This window comes from Canis lupus, chromosome 15 (assembly GCF_011100685.1).
Source record: "Canis lupus familiaris isolate Mischka breed German Shepherd chromosome 15, alternate assembly UU_Cfam_GSD_1.0, whole genome shotgun sequence".
Lineage (NCBI taxonomy): Eukaryota > Metazoa > Chordata > Mammalia > Carnivora > Canidae > Canis > Canis lupus.
The window spans coordinates 58608202-58622414 of NC_049236.1; the positions used below are offsets into that span (position 1 = coordinate 58608202).

At 33.3% G+C, this 14213-nt stretch overlaps 1 protein-coding gene across 4 annotated transcripts in view; it reads right to left on the reverse strand.

Moving 5' to 3' along the window:
* FSTL5 (follistatin like 5) overlaps positions 1 to 14213 on the reverse strand; it is a 706657-nt gene that overhangs the window by 204962 nt on the left and 487482 nt on the right. For all 4 annotated transcript variants that reach the window (XM_038559137.1, XM_038559135.1, XM_038559136.1 and 1 more), the window contains exon 7: positions 11876 to 12042. In XM_038559137.1, coding sequence (XP_038415065.1) covers positions 11876 to 12042 — 167 coding nt within the window. The remainder of the gene's footprint in view (positions 1 to 11875; positions 12043 to 14213) is intronic.

A 14213-nucleotide genomic window follows, 5' to 3' on the forward strand; every position in this document is an offset into this window, starting at 1 on the left:
ACTCTAGAATCATAAAAGACATCATAAAAGATGATGTTAACTCATACATATTTGTTGACTCTGTAAACATTTTTGATAAATTGCCAAAAGAGCACATTCAAGCTAAATCAATAGACTTACATATGCCACAGTAGAATAGAAATTAATAAGGGAGGAATTAATATCTGCCTTTGGGACAACAGCTAGTTAATTTTTAGACAAAAGTAAAATCACAATGGATTTTTGCCATTGGAAGAAGGTCTTACAAATCATAATAATGTTAATATAGATATATTTGAACATTGGTTATATAAATTTAAGAGCATTTACTAGAGTTATCTATCATAAATATAATTCATTTTAAGTAGGAAAAACAAAATTTTTAAGCAATTGCCAATTAATGTACTTCACTAACATAACTGATTTCACATACCTCTGCATCTAATTACTTGAGTGATCAAGAAAAAATTCATTTCAGTGTTCTTTTTTAGAAGTGTTTTTACATCTTTGTCTTAATTTAATAGTGTTTTTACTATTTACTTATTTTACTGTTAGGAAGAAAATATATGATACATTTCTAACCTCTGCCAAAATCCTGCTAATTGAACAGAAATAAAATAATTCATCTTTGAAGGAACAACAAAATTAGATTTTACAATTTCTTTTCTTTTTGATTAATCACTTCCAATAGTCTCCTTAACTTTCCCTCTCTAAAACATTGAGTACTCAGAAGGATAATGTTGATAGCATACATGAATACTGTTAGAAGACACAGATATCTATGATACTATTTTTTATTTTATATTATGTAATCTTATGTGTTCTTGCACAAAAGGAGAAAGATAAAGAAAATAAGAATCAACAGTTACTGTTAAAGCCATGTTGTCTTTCTATATTAAACAATCTCCACCTATTATGCCTTAAATTATACATGAAGATTTTGATTTTGAACCCTATGATTGTTGGTGGCTGTGAAGCAATTATACCTAGAATTTTCCCTCAGTTTTTTAAAAATGTGTAGCAATAGATAGCTCCTACAAACTGGGCATTATATAAAGGTTAGGAAGAAGTTAGCTATAATTAGAGGGCAATGAAAAGTCTACTGTGAAATGAATAGTATGTACTTTAGGAGGTCTGTAAGACCAATTGGCATAAGTTATATATATTTTAAGTGGTGCTCACTATTCTCCTTTGATACAAAACTGAAAAGTTGCTTAAAACTTTGTAGATGTATTATTTGTTTACAGTTCTATCTGCAAATATTGACCAAGTTGCATGGAGAAAGATAAACTGTAAAGAAAACCAAATTATTATTGAAATTATGCAGCTAAAAATCAAGTTAAACATCATCTTGTGTATGGGTATAAGTATGCAGGTTTCCCTTATGCTGAGAAATAAGTTAATCTATTTTTTAAAAAATTGAAAATGTCAATGCTTAGCAAATACTAAGTATCCAACCATTTTTATCATTTTGTTATATGTTATAAACATAAATGTACACCTTTATAATCAAATGCAAAAACTTGGGTTTATTTAATTATTCAAACCTTTTATCAATATATTAATAATTTGAAGCCCTTTATTAATCTATTGTCTTTGCTTACTCTTGTACATAACAAGGGACTTGCACTCTATTAAATACACCATGCTATCTCAAGCCTCCTGTACTTTTTCCTAAGAAAAGCCTACCACTCCTCCATTTAGCTCTCGACTCCACTGCAAAACTAACATATTCTTAGACATCTTCTGTGACTCTGCAACTTAAATTTGACTTTTTCTATTCTTTATATATTTGCATATAAAAGAAACAAATATATATAGATAGCCACAAACTTACGATTTTTCAACTTTACCATGGTGTGAAAACTATACAAATTTGTAGACCGTGTACTTCGAATTTTAATTTTGATATATGTTCCTGGGCTAGCACTGTGTGGTACTAATACTCCCTGGCAATGCTGAGCAGCAGCAGTGGGCCAGAGCTCCCAATCAAGCATGGGATCATGAGGACAAATCCATATACTTAAAACTCATTCTGTACCCATACAGTCATTTTGTTTTTCACTTTCAGTGCCATATTCATTAAGTTACAGTGGAAGTTCACCACTTTATTTTCAAATAAGCTTTATGTTAGATGAATTTGCCTATCTGTAGTCTACTGTAAGTGTTCGGAGCACATTACAGTAGGCTGGGCTAAGTTAAGCTGCTCAGTAGGTTATATGTATTAAATCCATCTTCCACTTAAGGTATTTTCAACTTACAATGGGTTTATTGGGATGTAACCCCATCATTAGTTGAGGAAGATCTGTATTTATGAAGCTTTCATACTGCATTGTTAAATGTAATGCAGTTATGTTCTTTTTTGATTCCTTCAATCTGTGAGATTTTGAAGACTGGAATTGATGTCTCTTACAGGTATATCCTCAGCATTTAACTGAATGCCTGAAAAGTGTACCAGTTTAATCAATATTCGTTGAATATATAAAGACTAAACAATGATCAAATATGTGTTGCCCCTCATCTTTTTCTCCCCCCCTTATTGCATATGATAGGAGATTAAATTGAAACTGCAGTAAAAAAATCAATATGCTTAATGAGAAATGTTATTAAAGAAATGGAATCCAGAAATTATTGAACTCTGTTAGGCTTCAATGATTGACTGCTAATAAACATAGGTTGATTGATAACCCTGCATGTGACTACAGTAAGTAAAGTCTCTAGCAAGATGTTACACTATACAAATAAACTCAATAATGCATAATTGTGAATATTAGAAATATCACCATGTCATTGGTCATTTGCGCATTTAATTTTATCATCTCCTATGCGTCAGTACAGTACTAAACTCATATCCCAAGGTTGAATATGTAAAGGTCCTTCAGCTCCCAGTTCTAATCTAGAGAAAAAAATCAAGAATGTTAATAGTTTTATTATGATGCAACACGTATGATGATTACTAGACAACGAACTTTAAAACGAGTCAAATTTAGGGTTAAGAAATATTTATTTGTTTGTAAAAAGTGCACTGGATTTAGGTAAATTAAAAAGACAAGGGAAGATTTTCCGGTAGAGAGATGTGTTTGAGAATGGAAATAATAGCACAGCTTAATAGTCAGAAAGTGTTAGTGTTTTGGAGGTTTGTAGGAAAGAATGAATATGTATGAATAGTATGAGGAATTAATAAGAAAAATAGCCTTCCAGAATAAGCTAAATAATTTGAATCTTTTTCTTTTCTTCATGCAAGCTACAAGCAGCCATTAAAGGGTTTTGAAGAGGAATGCAAAATGACTAAATATAAATTTTATGTCGATCTGTCTGCCTGTAATATGAAGTGTAGGTTTAAGCTGGAGGGGCAGTCTTGGTAGGAAAGGATCAAGTTTGAAGGTGAGAAATGATAAGAGCTGAAACTATGAGATGATGGAAGAGATTTAAGAAAAATTAAAAAAAAAAGTTAAATTCACAAGTTTTGTAACATTAGATTTGAGGGACAAATTGAGAGAGAACATTAGCAGGATTCAGTTTTCTGGCTACGTTTACATGGAATAGGAAACACTACAAATGTTGCAGATTTGGGGATAAAGATAATTGGTTTGGATTTTGATGTGGAACAAAGGCAAAAGAAAAATTTCCTTACTATCTACAGCCCATTGACAAGTACTTGAAACTCACAGAGTGATGTTCCTCTAGGAACTCGGCTGCCTCCATGTTACTACTTCACTGAGGGCAAGAGAGCAATCTTAGCCCAATCCCCAGGACCCCGTTAATTCTATTTAATATATAAAAAATTCCTTTGGAAATATCCTTTGTCTCTAGCCCCCAAGATATATACTGGCAATCATCCCCCAAGCACATGGCCCATAGATATACATCTGAAAGGTCGCATGACTCAAGTTTTATTAGACAGTGATAAATGACCTTTCCCCAACAATAGCTAGTCACATCAAGGTCCTGGAAATCCTGCTTCCAAAATTCTTTAGAGACTTACACTATGCCTAACCTCCTCCCAAGTTAAAGGAGATAATGGGCCACACCTCATGACCCCTGTGCAACTCTTTGCCCAGAGGTCCAGTCCCCAGGCTTTAATAAAATCATCTTTTTGCACCAAAGACGTCTGAAGAATTCTTTCTGGGTCCTTGGCTCTGAAACTCATATTTCCTACATCAGATTTCACACATTAAAATGAAAAAAAAAAAAAAAAAAGAAAGAAAAGAAGAGAAAATTTAAATAGAATTATAACTTAGAATGTATTAGCTTAAATACAGTAGTTGAAGCCATGAGTTCAGAGACATAATGAAAAAAAGAGAAAAATGTTTCATCAATTTAATAATCTATATTGATATTTAGCAACAGTTTTTATAAAAAAAGAATGTCATAGTAAAGTCATGTTTCCATAGTAATATTCTTCATAAACTTATTAAAATAACAAGATCCATCATAACTTTGAAACTGTACCTGAAATTTTAAAACTAAAAAAAATAACATACATTACCAGGTACTCAACAAATTAGCATGTGAGTATTTCATTCACCTATCCACACATGAATATTTTCAAATTGTTATTTGCAAGAATAAGTTCCTAAGGAATAAGGCCAAAGGCATTTAAAAATATTTTTAAATTTTTGATTTTAATACTTTCTGAAGAAATGAATAGTACTATGCAGTGTTCCAGAATATTAGCAGAACAATGTAATTTAGAATAAAATTCACTTTAATGAAGTATTTTCTTAGGCAATGTTTATGATCATGTGCAATTTCACCAATTAAACACCTATATAGGTGGAAAATGAATGTATGTTGCGTGTTTGCCATTTGTGGAAGAAATCCAACATCTTTAGCCTGGCCAATATTCCTAGCTTTCTTTGGCTTGGAAGATTTCAAATGATAAATATTTTCTAATTCCCCTTGGATTTTAAGTCACAATGGCCTCAGGCTTTTATTCAAAATAAATTACAGACAAAAATTCCATGGTGAATGATGTATTATACTACAAACATTAAATGTCTACATTTTTACTTAAGGAGAAATAAGAAATGGATTGTTTATAGTCTAGAGAAGAAAAAAGTCAATAACTTCCTTTTTAATAACTAGTGTTGATGTTATACTCTAATATGTTCCATATTAAAATACAAAAATATAGGTTTCTAAAAAGTTAAAATGAAAACTTGCTAATTAAATTGTTTTTATTGGTGATACATACTTTGGGTTCTGTTATCAATGAATAGCCTAAAGGGTAAAAATACCCCTTTTGTTTGTATGAGATCTCTAAAATTCATAGGCTTAAGGGAAAAAGTTATATCTTCACACTGCTGTAAGTATTAAAACTGAATAACAGAGTCAGAATTCTCTTCTACTAAAAATAATTTCTTTTAGTCTCTGGGAGCTAAGTATGACTTGGGGATTTTACTTCTAAATTTGAAGTTTAGTAACATATTCTGAAACATTTTATTTTTCATCAGAATATGGTATAGTATCCTATATTAAGCATTTAATGCCTTTAAAAATCTGGACATACTAAAATAAAATTAACAATAAAATAAAATTTTATGGGGTGCCTGGGTGGCTCAGGGGTTGAGAGTCTGCCTTTGGTTCAGGGTGTGATCCCAGCGTCCTGGGATCAAGTCCCACATCGGGCTCCCTCTGCCTCTCTCTCTCTCTCTCTCTCTCTCTCTGTCTGTCATGAATAAATAAAATCTTTAAAAATAAAATAAAATTGTATTACAATTTTTAATTTTGATAAAATCTTATTACTATGCTGTGCTATGTTATCTCCCACTGTTAGTTTTGCCAGCTATGTACTAGGAAATTGAGCATTAAATAAACAAAAACTAATACGCAAGCTGCCATACACGCAATTGGATTCTGATTTGAATTAAAGTGATTATTTCAATTGGTTTACTTTCCGTGAGTGATGTATCATTTTTCAATGGAACGCTTTGCTTTAAATGGATGTTAACTCTACATGGTGAGAATTGTTTCAAATAAGCTGTAGGGATAGAACCATCTTCAGAATGATCAGGGAAAAAATCATCAGACTGAATACAAAATAAATAAATAAAACTTAGTAGAATATTTAAGGAGAAGCCTGTAAAAGCCAAATAAAACAATCAAAGAGGTAAATTGAAGCCTGATGAAACTACCAAAGGAACAAAGTTGGTGAGCAGAGCTGCTCAGATTTGAATTCAGATGGATAATCACATTTGATGAATGCCGAAAAACAAAACAAAACAAAAGTATAAAGAAAAAAGTTAGAACATCTTCCATCCTCTTAGACGGCCATAGATAGAGGAGTAGAGATTGCTCTCCTGTTCCTCTTCGGTAACAGAAGAGCTGTATGCCTGGCTAAACGATGGTATTTACCAGTCTCCTTGGTACAGTTATTGCTGTTATTGCTCATCACTGACCCATAAACAGATGCGGGACTTCCAGGAAAAAGATCTTTTATCTTTTACTTGCTTTGTACTGCTGTGAGCCTGGACTATAGAATGCTGGAATATAGATCAGTGGCTGGAGCTCCAACAGCCCTCTTGATCCCTGAGATGACCTTTAAGATAAAAGTCATACTCTTGGAATGTCAGAAAGAAGATAGAAGATGGAGGTCCTGATGCTTCATGGAGCAATCATGCCAGCTATGGAAGGAGGATTTTATGAAAGAATAAACTCCCATGCATTTAATCCACTATTTTTCCTAGTCTCTTCTTAGTGTGAGACACAATTACTAACAGGTTAGATAGATGTAAAAGAAACAAAAATCACAGAATAAATGCAAAGGTGGAAAAATAATATCTACAAGGCAAATGTATTAAATTCACTTTCAACAGTTCAAACACTTAGTATCAGTGACGTAAGCCATAGTATCATTTATAAGAAAAGCTTTATGCAGTATTTAAGACAATTTGAGTTTCATGTAAAGAGAATGCCAGACATAGCAAATAAAATGCAGCACCTAATTACAGTCGAATTTCAGACAGATAAGAATGATTCTTGTGTAAGTATATACCATGCAACATTTGGTACATACTTATTGTGAAAAAAAAATATTTATTGTATATCTGAAATTCAAATGTTTCTATGAGTTTTGCATTTTAATTAGCAAGTCTACCTTTAAAGTTGTTGAAAGTCATAATATAAATTAAAGCAAGTTGTTTCAAAATAGTGTTCTCATAGGGCTTTATGCTTGTTATTAAGCATGACCAACAATGCCATATCAATAATAGTGATAAAATAAATAAATTATATTTTATCTTCAACTTGGTATGTGTCATTGAATTTTATGACAATCCCTCCTTTCATAGATGAAGAGACTGCAACTTAAAGTGGTTCAATCAATCCATTGAGATTGCATAGCAAATAAGTGGCAAAACTAGGACTGGAATCTAGGAACCAGCTTGAGAGAAGGAGAAGTAAGGTCAACAGGAGAGTCATGCTCTAAACCTCATTGCTGCTCATCTGCATCCCCTGGTCATAGCTCATTAGACCAACATGACAATAATACCAGAATTGTAGTATGTGTGCCAACTTCCACTATAAATAGAACGATGAAAGTAAACCAATTCTCTATTGCAGGAATTTAGGCAGAAAGAGGATTGAGGACACATATAGAAAGGAAAATATATGAATATATAGTAGCTGAGTGAATTTAATAGCATATCTTTAGAGCAGAGATTAATACAAGATTGCTAATAGAAAATTAAGTCAGCATTGTTCCTAAAGCTGCATTGAATAGAAAAAAAAAAAAAATCTTCCAGCTTAGGTGACCATAACTTACAAATCTGGTGAGGGCCTTTTCTGTTGTCCCTAAACTCTTTTATTACCACATGTGTTCTAACATTGAATTCCTGTTGTTCTAGGCAGGTTGAGTGTTTCTGTGCTGTTGAAACATATATTAGGAGAAAGAGAAAGAAGCAGGAGGAAGCGTCAGGAGGAGGAGGACAAGAGAGAAGAAAAAGCAAAGAGCCTAGTTTAACTGAACATTTACAATATGACTCATAGAGTGTTACCCATTTTAAAATGCTTTATCTCATTACTTCTCATGCAAAAATGAGTTCATTCTACTATTATCTTCAATTTGCATATAAAGAAGCTGGGCATAAGCAGGTTAAATACCTTGAGGACACATCAGTCCCAAGAGACTATATGTTAATTAGAAACCAGCCCATTTTGCAAATCATCCTTGTCACTGCCTCCAGTAATTGAGTAGGGCTCTTTTATTCACTTGGTGCAAGACAGAAGACAAGCCAAATGAAAGGCTTCTAACATCAAGTGGATATCAATTAGTCCCACCCATAATAACAGAGAATATAAAACCTATTAGTAATTATTTGGGGCCAAATTATTTGGGATACATTTTGCAAAGGGTAGCAGAAAATGACAGACCATCCCACTTCCATACAGTGGTTAAGTTCAAGAATGAGATTCAATAATGTATATAAACATTCTGACTGGGGGATGACTGGGTGGCTCAGTGGTTGAGCATCTGCCTTTGGCTCAGAGAGTGTTTCCAGGGTCGTGGGATCCAGTCCCACATCAGGCTCCCTGCAGGGAGCCTGCTTCTCTCTCTGCTTATGTCTCTGTCTCTGTCTCTCTCTCTGCATCTTTCATGAATAAATAAATAAAATCTTAAAAAAAAAATAAACATACCAACTGTACCACTTATTAGCTCAACAACCTTGGGTGAATAACTGTCTTGGCATAAATCCCCACAAATGTAAATGAGGGTAAGATTTCCTGCACCACCACCCCCCAAAAAATTCCCTGCTTCATGGAGTTGTCTTTAGGGCTAATAAGATAATAAAATAGTGACATAATGAGAATTAATATGAATCTATTCTACTAAATAAATAAAATTATAGATGCAATGCATGGAAGGGAAATTAAAAATGTACTCACAGGATTTCTTCTGCTTAAGAATGGGAATTAGTGGATATAAAAAAGGAGCCATTATTAAGCTTTTAAAAATATATCTATATTATTGTAATCTTTTGTAGTCAGAAAGAATTTATATATTGCCCAAGTAAATATGTATTAAATCCTACCTAATAAATATTAAAGAATCAGAAATAATATTGAAAATTGTCATCAATTTCTTTTGACAGAAAAAGCACTTACGATTTTAACCTTACATAATTTAATGGGAATTAAGCTCACTTTTGTGGGAATAAATATATACTGATTGGGTATAACATTGACTCATATCTGGAAGTTTTGAAAGTTCTCTTTGCTTATAAACAAAGGATGTATTTTATAAGAGTAAGGTCATCTCGATCTTTCAAGACATCCAAAATCTATATCTAATGATGAAACGTACATTTTAAGAAGATACAATTGTAGATGTCTCTTAATTTATTAATATGTTAGAATAATTTAATAATTTAATTTAATAATAATTTAATATAAAATTATTTAGACAACATTCTTGGGACAAATAATAGAACCCATTCCAACTAGTTTTAAGCAGGGATGCCATTTAAGGAAGCTATTAAGAAAGTCATAAGATATCCAGAACTGAGTGTCATCCTTAGGGAATGAAAAGCCAGGGAAAAAAAGCACAGGCCTCATGTTGAGACTGACCCATGAAGATCCAACTGAAGCTGAACACGGACCAACTCTAGAATTTTTATCACTGACGTCCTTGCAAGTAGGATCTGCTGCCACAGCACTCACCAGGTAGGAGGGAGGGGAGAGGGAATTCTCTAAAGCACCTGCAATTCCCTGTTCTTGCTACAAAATGACACCTTGTTCAGCAGTGTCTTTGTTGCAGCCTTATTCACATATCTGCTCCCTAACTGTGAAGAAGGCTAATTAAGGTAACTAAGTTTCTGGCTTGGAAAAGCAAAGAACCAAAGCACTGCCAAAATATTTGTAGGGTTGTTCAAAAGATGTTGAATAATTAGATGACACATAAGATGTTCACTAGAGACAGTACTGACTCTCTCCTTCTCCGAATATATATATATATATATATATATTATGTAGTTAATACTAGGTTATTATATAACAAATGTAATAATATATATACTATAACATATGGTTGATTATATAATCATTTAATATATTTAATGCAGTTATATATAAAAATTATATGGTTAGTTTATTAACTAATAAACTCTATATATAGATGGATAGATACCGATAAATAGTTTATTTACATGATGAATATTATAGCAGACTTCAAGCAGGAATAAGTATAAAACAAAACACGGTAAGTAATATTTTACTAAACTAAACTGTTTATTTCACACTTTAGTTACATTGGTAAAGGCATTTAAATGTAAACACCGTAATATATTGGGAAATTTAATAAATATCCCTTTCAAAAATATCTCTGCAGTTTTGTTTGGAAGGCTGGTAGCTTGTAATATGTACATTATGGGTTATGAATGTTTATCCAACTTATTTAACTATGACTTGTAATGAAATGGAAACTTTCTAAATCTTAAAGATGTTTTTAAAATTCTCAAAATGTATCTGTTCTGTGCATGTAGTCAAAGTAACTTTATCCAATAAAAATCAATTTACTGATGCCAGAATTTATCTAATACTTACAAATTTTTTGGACACCTAACTTACCTATAATAATTTTCTTAGAAATTTCAAGTTTCTAGAACAGAATCAGAAGTTAGGAAGTAAACAAAATAATTTGCAAGATACATGCACAAGAATGAGCTCATTTTTTACAATTTTTCCACAGAATATTGCTCATAACATATACTTCCTTATTGAAACAACTCAAATGAGATTTTTGAGGTATTCAAACCACAGCACCATAGAATACATGGGCCTCTGGATATCACAGTGGAAAACTTGATAGTAGGAACGAAGATAGAAAAAGATAAAATGTAGACGTAACAACATATAAGCAAGCCCAAGGTGGCTTTATCTAAGGCTGTATCTCTCAAAGATTCTTATATGCTGCTGAGATGATAGCTATTCTAATGCACAGTGTTCTTGATATCATAAGAATTAAATATCATACTCCATTTACTCTCTGAAGAAATTTCGATGTAAGCAAATTTAGGCAAAAATGTTAAATTAAAAAATTAAAATTGGAAAGCTTATGTTTTGAATCATTTGAGGACATGAAACAAGAATATTAGTAAGATGTAATACATAGGAATGACTCTCTTGGATCTGTGTTTTAGGGGTTCTTTAGGAAGCAACAAAGAATGAGCAAATAGGTGCTGGCTTTTCTGAACAACAATAATAAAAAAATGAAAATTTATATGTATAGAGAACATAAATTCCCAAATCACTAAGACAACGGATTGTCCTATGTCATTTCCATGGGCATCCCATAACAAACGAGCTTTAGCTCTTTTCATCATCTAGGATGATATATACTTTTTAACCCTCAACTCGAATCACACAGCACAGAAGGAACAGATAATAACCTGTTTGTTTCCTTTTCAAAGCCGTACTCTTTGACACTGGTTTCAAATGAGAGTCTGAATCTCTAAGAGTGAACCTGAGTAGAGAAATTTATTCCCATTTCATTCTAGGAAAATAAATCATTTATTGCTTGATTAATATTCATTATTTTTAATACCTTATAAAGTGTTTGAAGCAAAGACTGCCTTTACCCCCATCTAACACCTCACAAGCTATAGGCTGTTGCTCAACCACACCTGCAAATACGTAAGGCTTGATTGTTGGTAACTGTAGAAATTCTGACAGTCAGACAGCATTGGTTTAAGCTACTCGGATCCCACTAGCACAGTGCTCCATCGCCATACCTACACCAGTGATTTGGATCATTTCAAACGACCTATCGAGCACACAGTGCTCCAATATTCTCTCCTACTCTTCATCCAACATCATTAAGCTCCTCAGGTTTCACCAAGTCAGGAGCCCATCATGTGAAATAGGCAAATCAGAAAGCAACATCTGTTGATGTACTCACATTGATGTCTTCCAGATCTAAATTATTTAGAATAATATTGTTCCTTTTCCAGATGATGGGGGGTCTCAGTGCCCCCTGAATGGCACAGCTCAGGACAGCACTTTGTCCCACAGTTGCCGCTGTGATGCTCAGTTTCTGATCTTCAGGCAGACTCAACTGGATAACCTCTGCAAAGATAAAGTGTCAGTAATGTTGATGAGCATGTCGTTTTATAAGGTTAATTAGTATAAAGTTTCTGAATACTAGTCATTAAGGCTTTTAGTTTGAATAAAATGGAAAAAAAGCTTGTGATGAAATGAAAAAAAAAAGAATAAATTGTTTCCAATAAAAGGTCAGAATGACATTTCAATTTAATTGATTGACAAGCATCCTCATGAGGCAAAGAACTATTAAACATGAAATGAATATCAGAAGTAGAGTTATAATAAGCCTGGCAGATTGCACCCAAAAGAGGGATAAATTATTTAACTGCCAAATCGACATGTAGTGTGTCATCGGCATTGAAATAAAAATGATGTTGTTTATTCACTGATAGATTTATATTGTAGGTGAGGTGAGATCATTGCTGGCTGGCTTCGGAGAGCGCTAGCAGAGCTGAATGGGTAAAATGCATCATTATGCTGGGAAACATAAATTGACTCTAAAGGGATAAGATTTATTTGGGAAGTTGAAGGAGGAGAAGCTGAGGTTCACCAAGCAAACAGCAATTTAAGCGAAACTCTGTCAGCGGCCTTTATAAACTAGACGATGTTGGCACAGGACAGTTGCTTCCTTATCCTTAAGTTTTAAAATTAAGTACAATATTGTTAACTACTCAACACATTTCTCCTAATAAGTACGCTGAGCCAGAAAATATAATTCGTAACCTGGATCTGGCTCTCCTTTTCCTGTTTTCAGATAATCTTTACCAATTACAGGGATTAACAAATCTGGCATTGTGGATTATCCTGAGAGATGACTAGATAATCCGACCAGTTCTGGGGCATGTGACAGCTGCCCATCAGTTCTCGTCAGCGGACGTTCACAGACATTAACTTTTCTACCTTGACTGGGGTTGGCATTTTGACTTTTTTGACTCAGTCCTAGCTGTACTTTGACATTTTGACATTTTGACTCAGTCCTAGCTGGGTTAGAATATTCTAACAAATCAGTAATTTAAACTGAAATTTCCATGGGGGCAGAGGTGGGGGAGGGCAATGACTGTCTTTTGTTCCTTTATTGTGATTGATGATATTTTTAAACATGAGCCCCTTTGAGGGTATAGAAAGTGGTGGCTCTTGATTTGCAACAACTATCTATTGGGTGCAATCTTTGCTGTCTCCTCCGCAATCCCTTCTCCCTTCCTTCACCGTTCTATTTTTCTTTTTCTCTTTCTGATTCTTACGCCTCTTGAGAAGGAAGAAAAACATCAATCAAATGCATTTCATAGAATGAAACTATTCAATAAACAGTTACTCTACTTTTTGGTACCGTCACAAATTGTCATGCCAAAATTGGCATGCATTTTTGTACTGAAAGACCAGGATTGAACATACAATCCCCCATATGCACAATGTTAAGCATTAATGTTAAATGATCTCTGTTGTCATGAACTCTGTCTGCCACAACAGCATCTGATGAATATAAATGAAATAAACTCACTTGCTGTAGAAGATCTAGTGTCTAAATCTAAAGGCCTTAATTACTTAAGGCACCTGTGTGTTTTATGGTGTTCAAGAAGGGGGTGGGCATGACCTTAAAACTGAAAAACCTTATGAGAGAGGCTCAGTCCAAGTTTATTCTTTTGTCATTGCATCACTTATCGAAATGATGCAAATGGGTAACAAGGATCTTGCTCAGTCATTTTTATCAGCAGCCTAATGTTCCCTAATGACATTTACCCATATTCACATTTTATTTCAATGTTTCCTGTGTAATAAGAACATAGGCAATATATTTAGTCTTTGTTTCTTTAATACTTATTTATTTATTTATATAAAATCACTAAAATATATTTGACCAATGAGGCATAGAAAACGTCTGAAATTTCCAGACAGTGTTTCTTTAGGTCCTTATAAATAAATATAAATATAAATATAAATATAAATATATTTATATTTATTTATTTATTTATTTGGGGGGGGGAAGGTAGGGGCATAGGGAAAGAGAGAATCTCAAGCAGACTCTGCATTGAGCTGGAAGCCCAATGTGGGGCTTAATCTCATGTTCCTGAGATCACGACCCGAGCTGAAATCAAGAGTTGGATGTTTAACCAGCTGATCCACCTAGGTCCCAGAAAAAGGAAGAATTATAAAAGTAATAACATCATGTAGAGTACTATAAGGATTATTAGTAATTT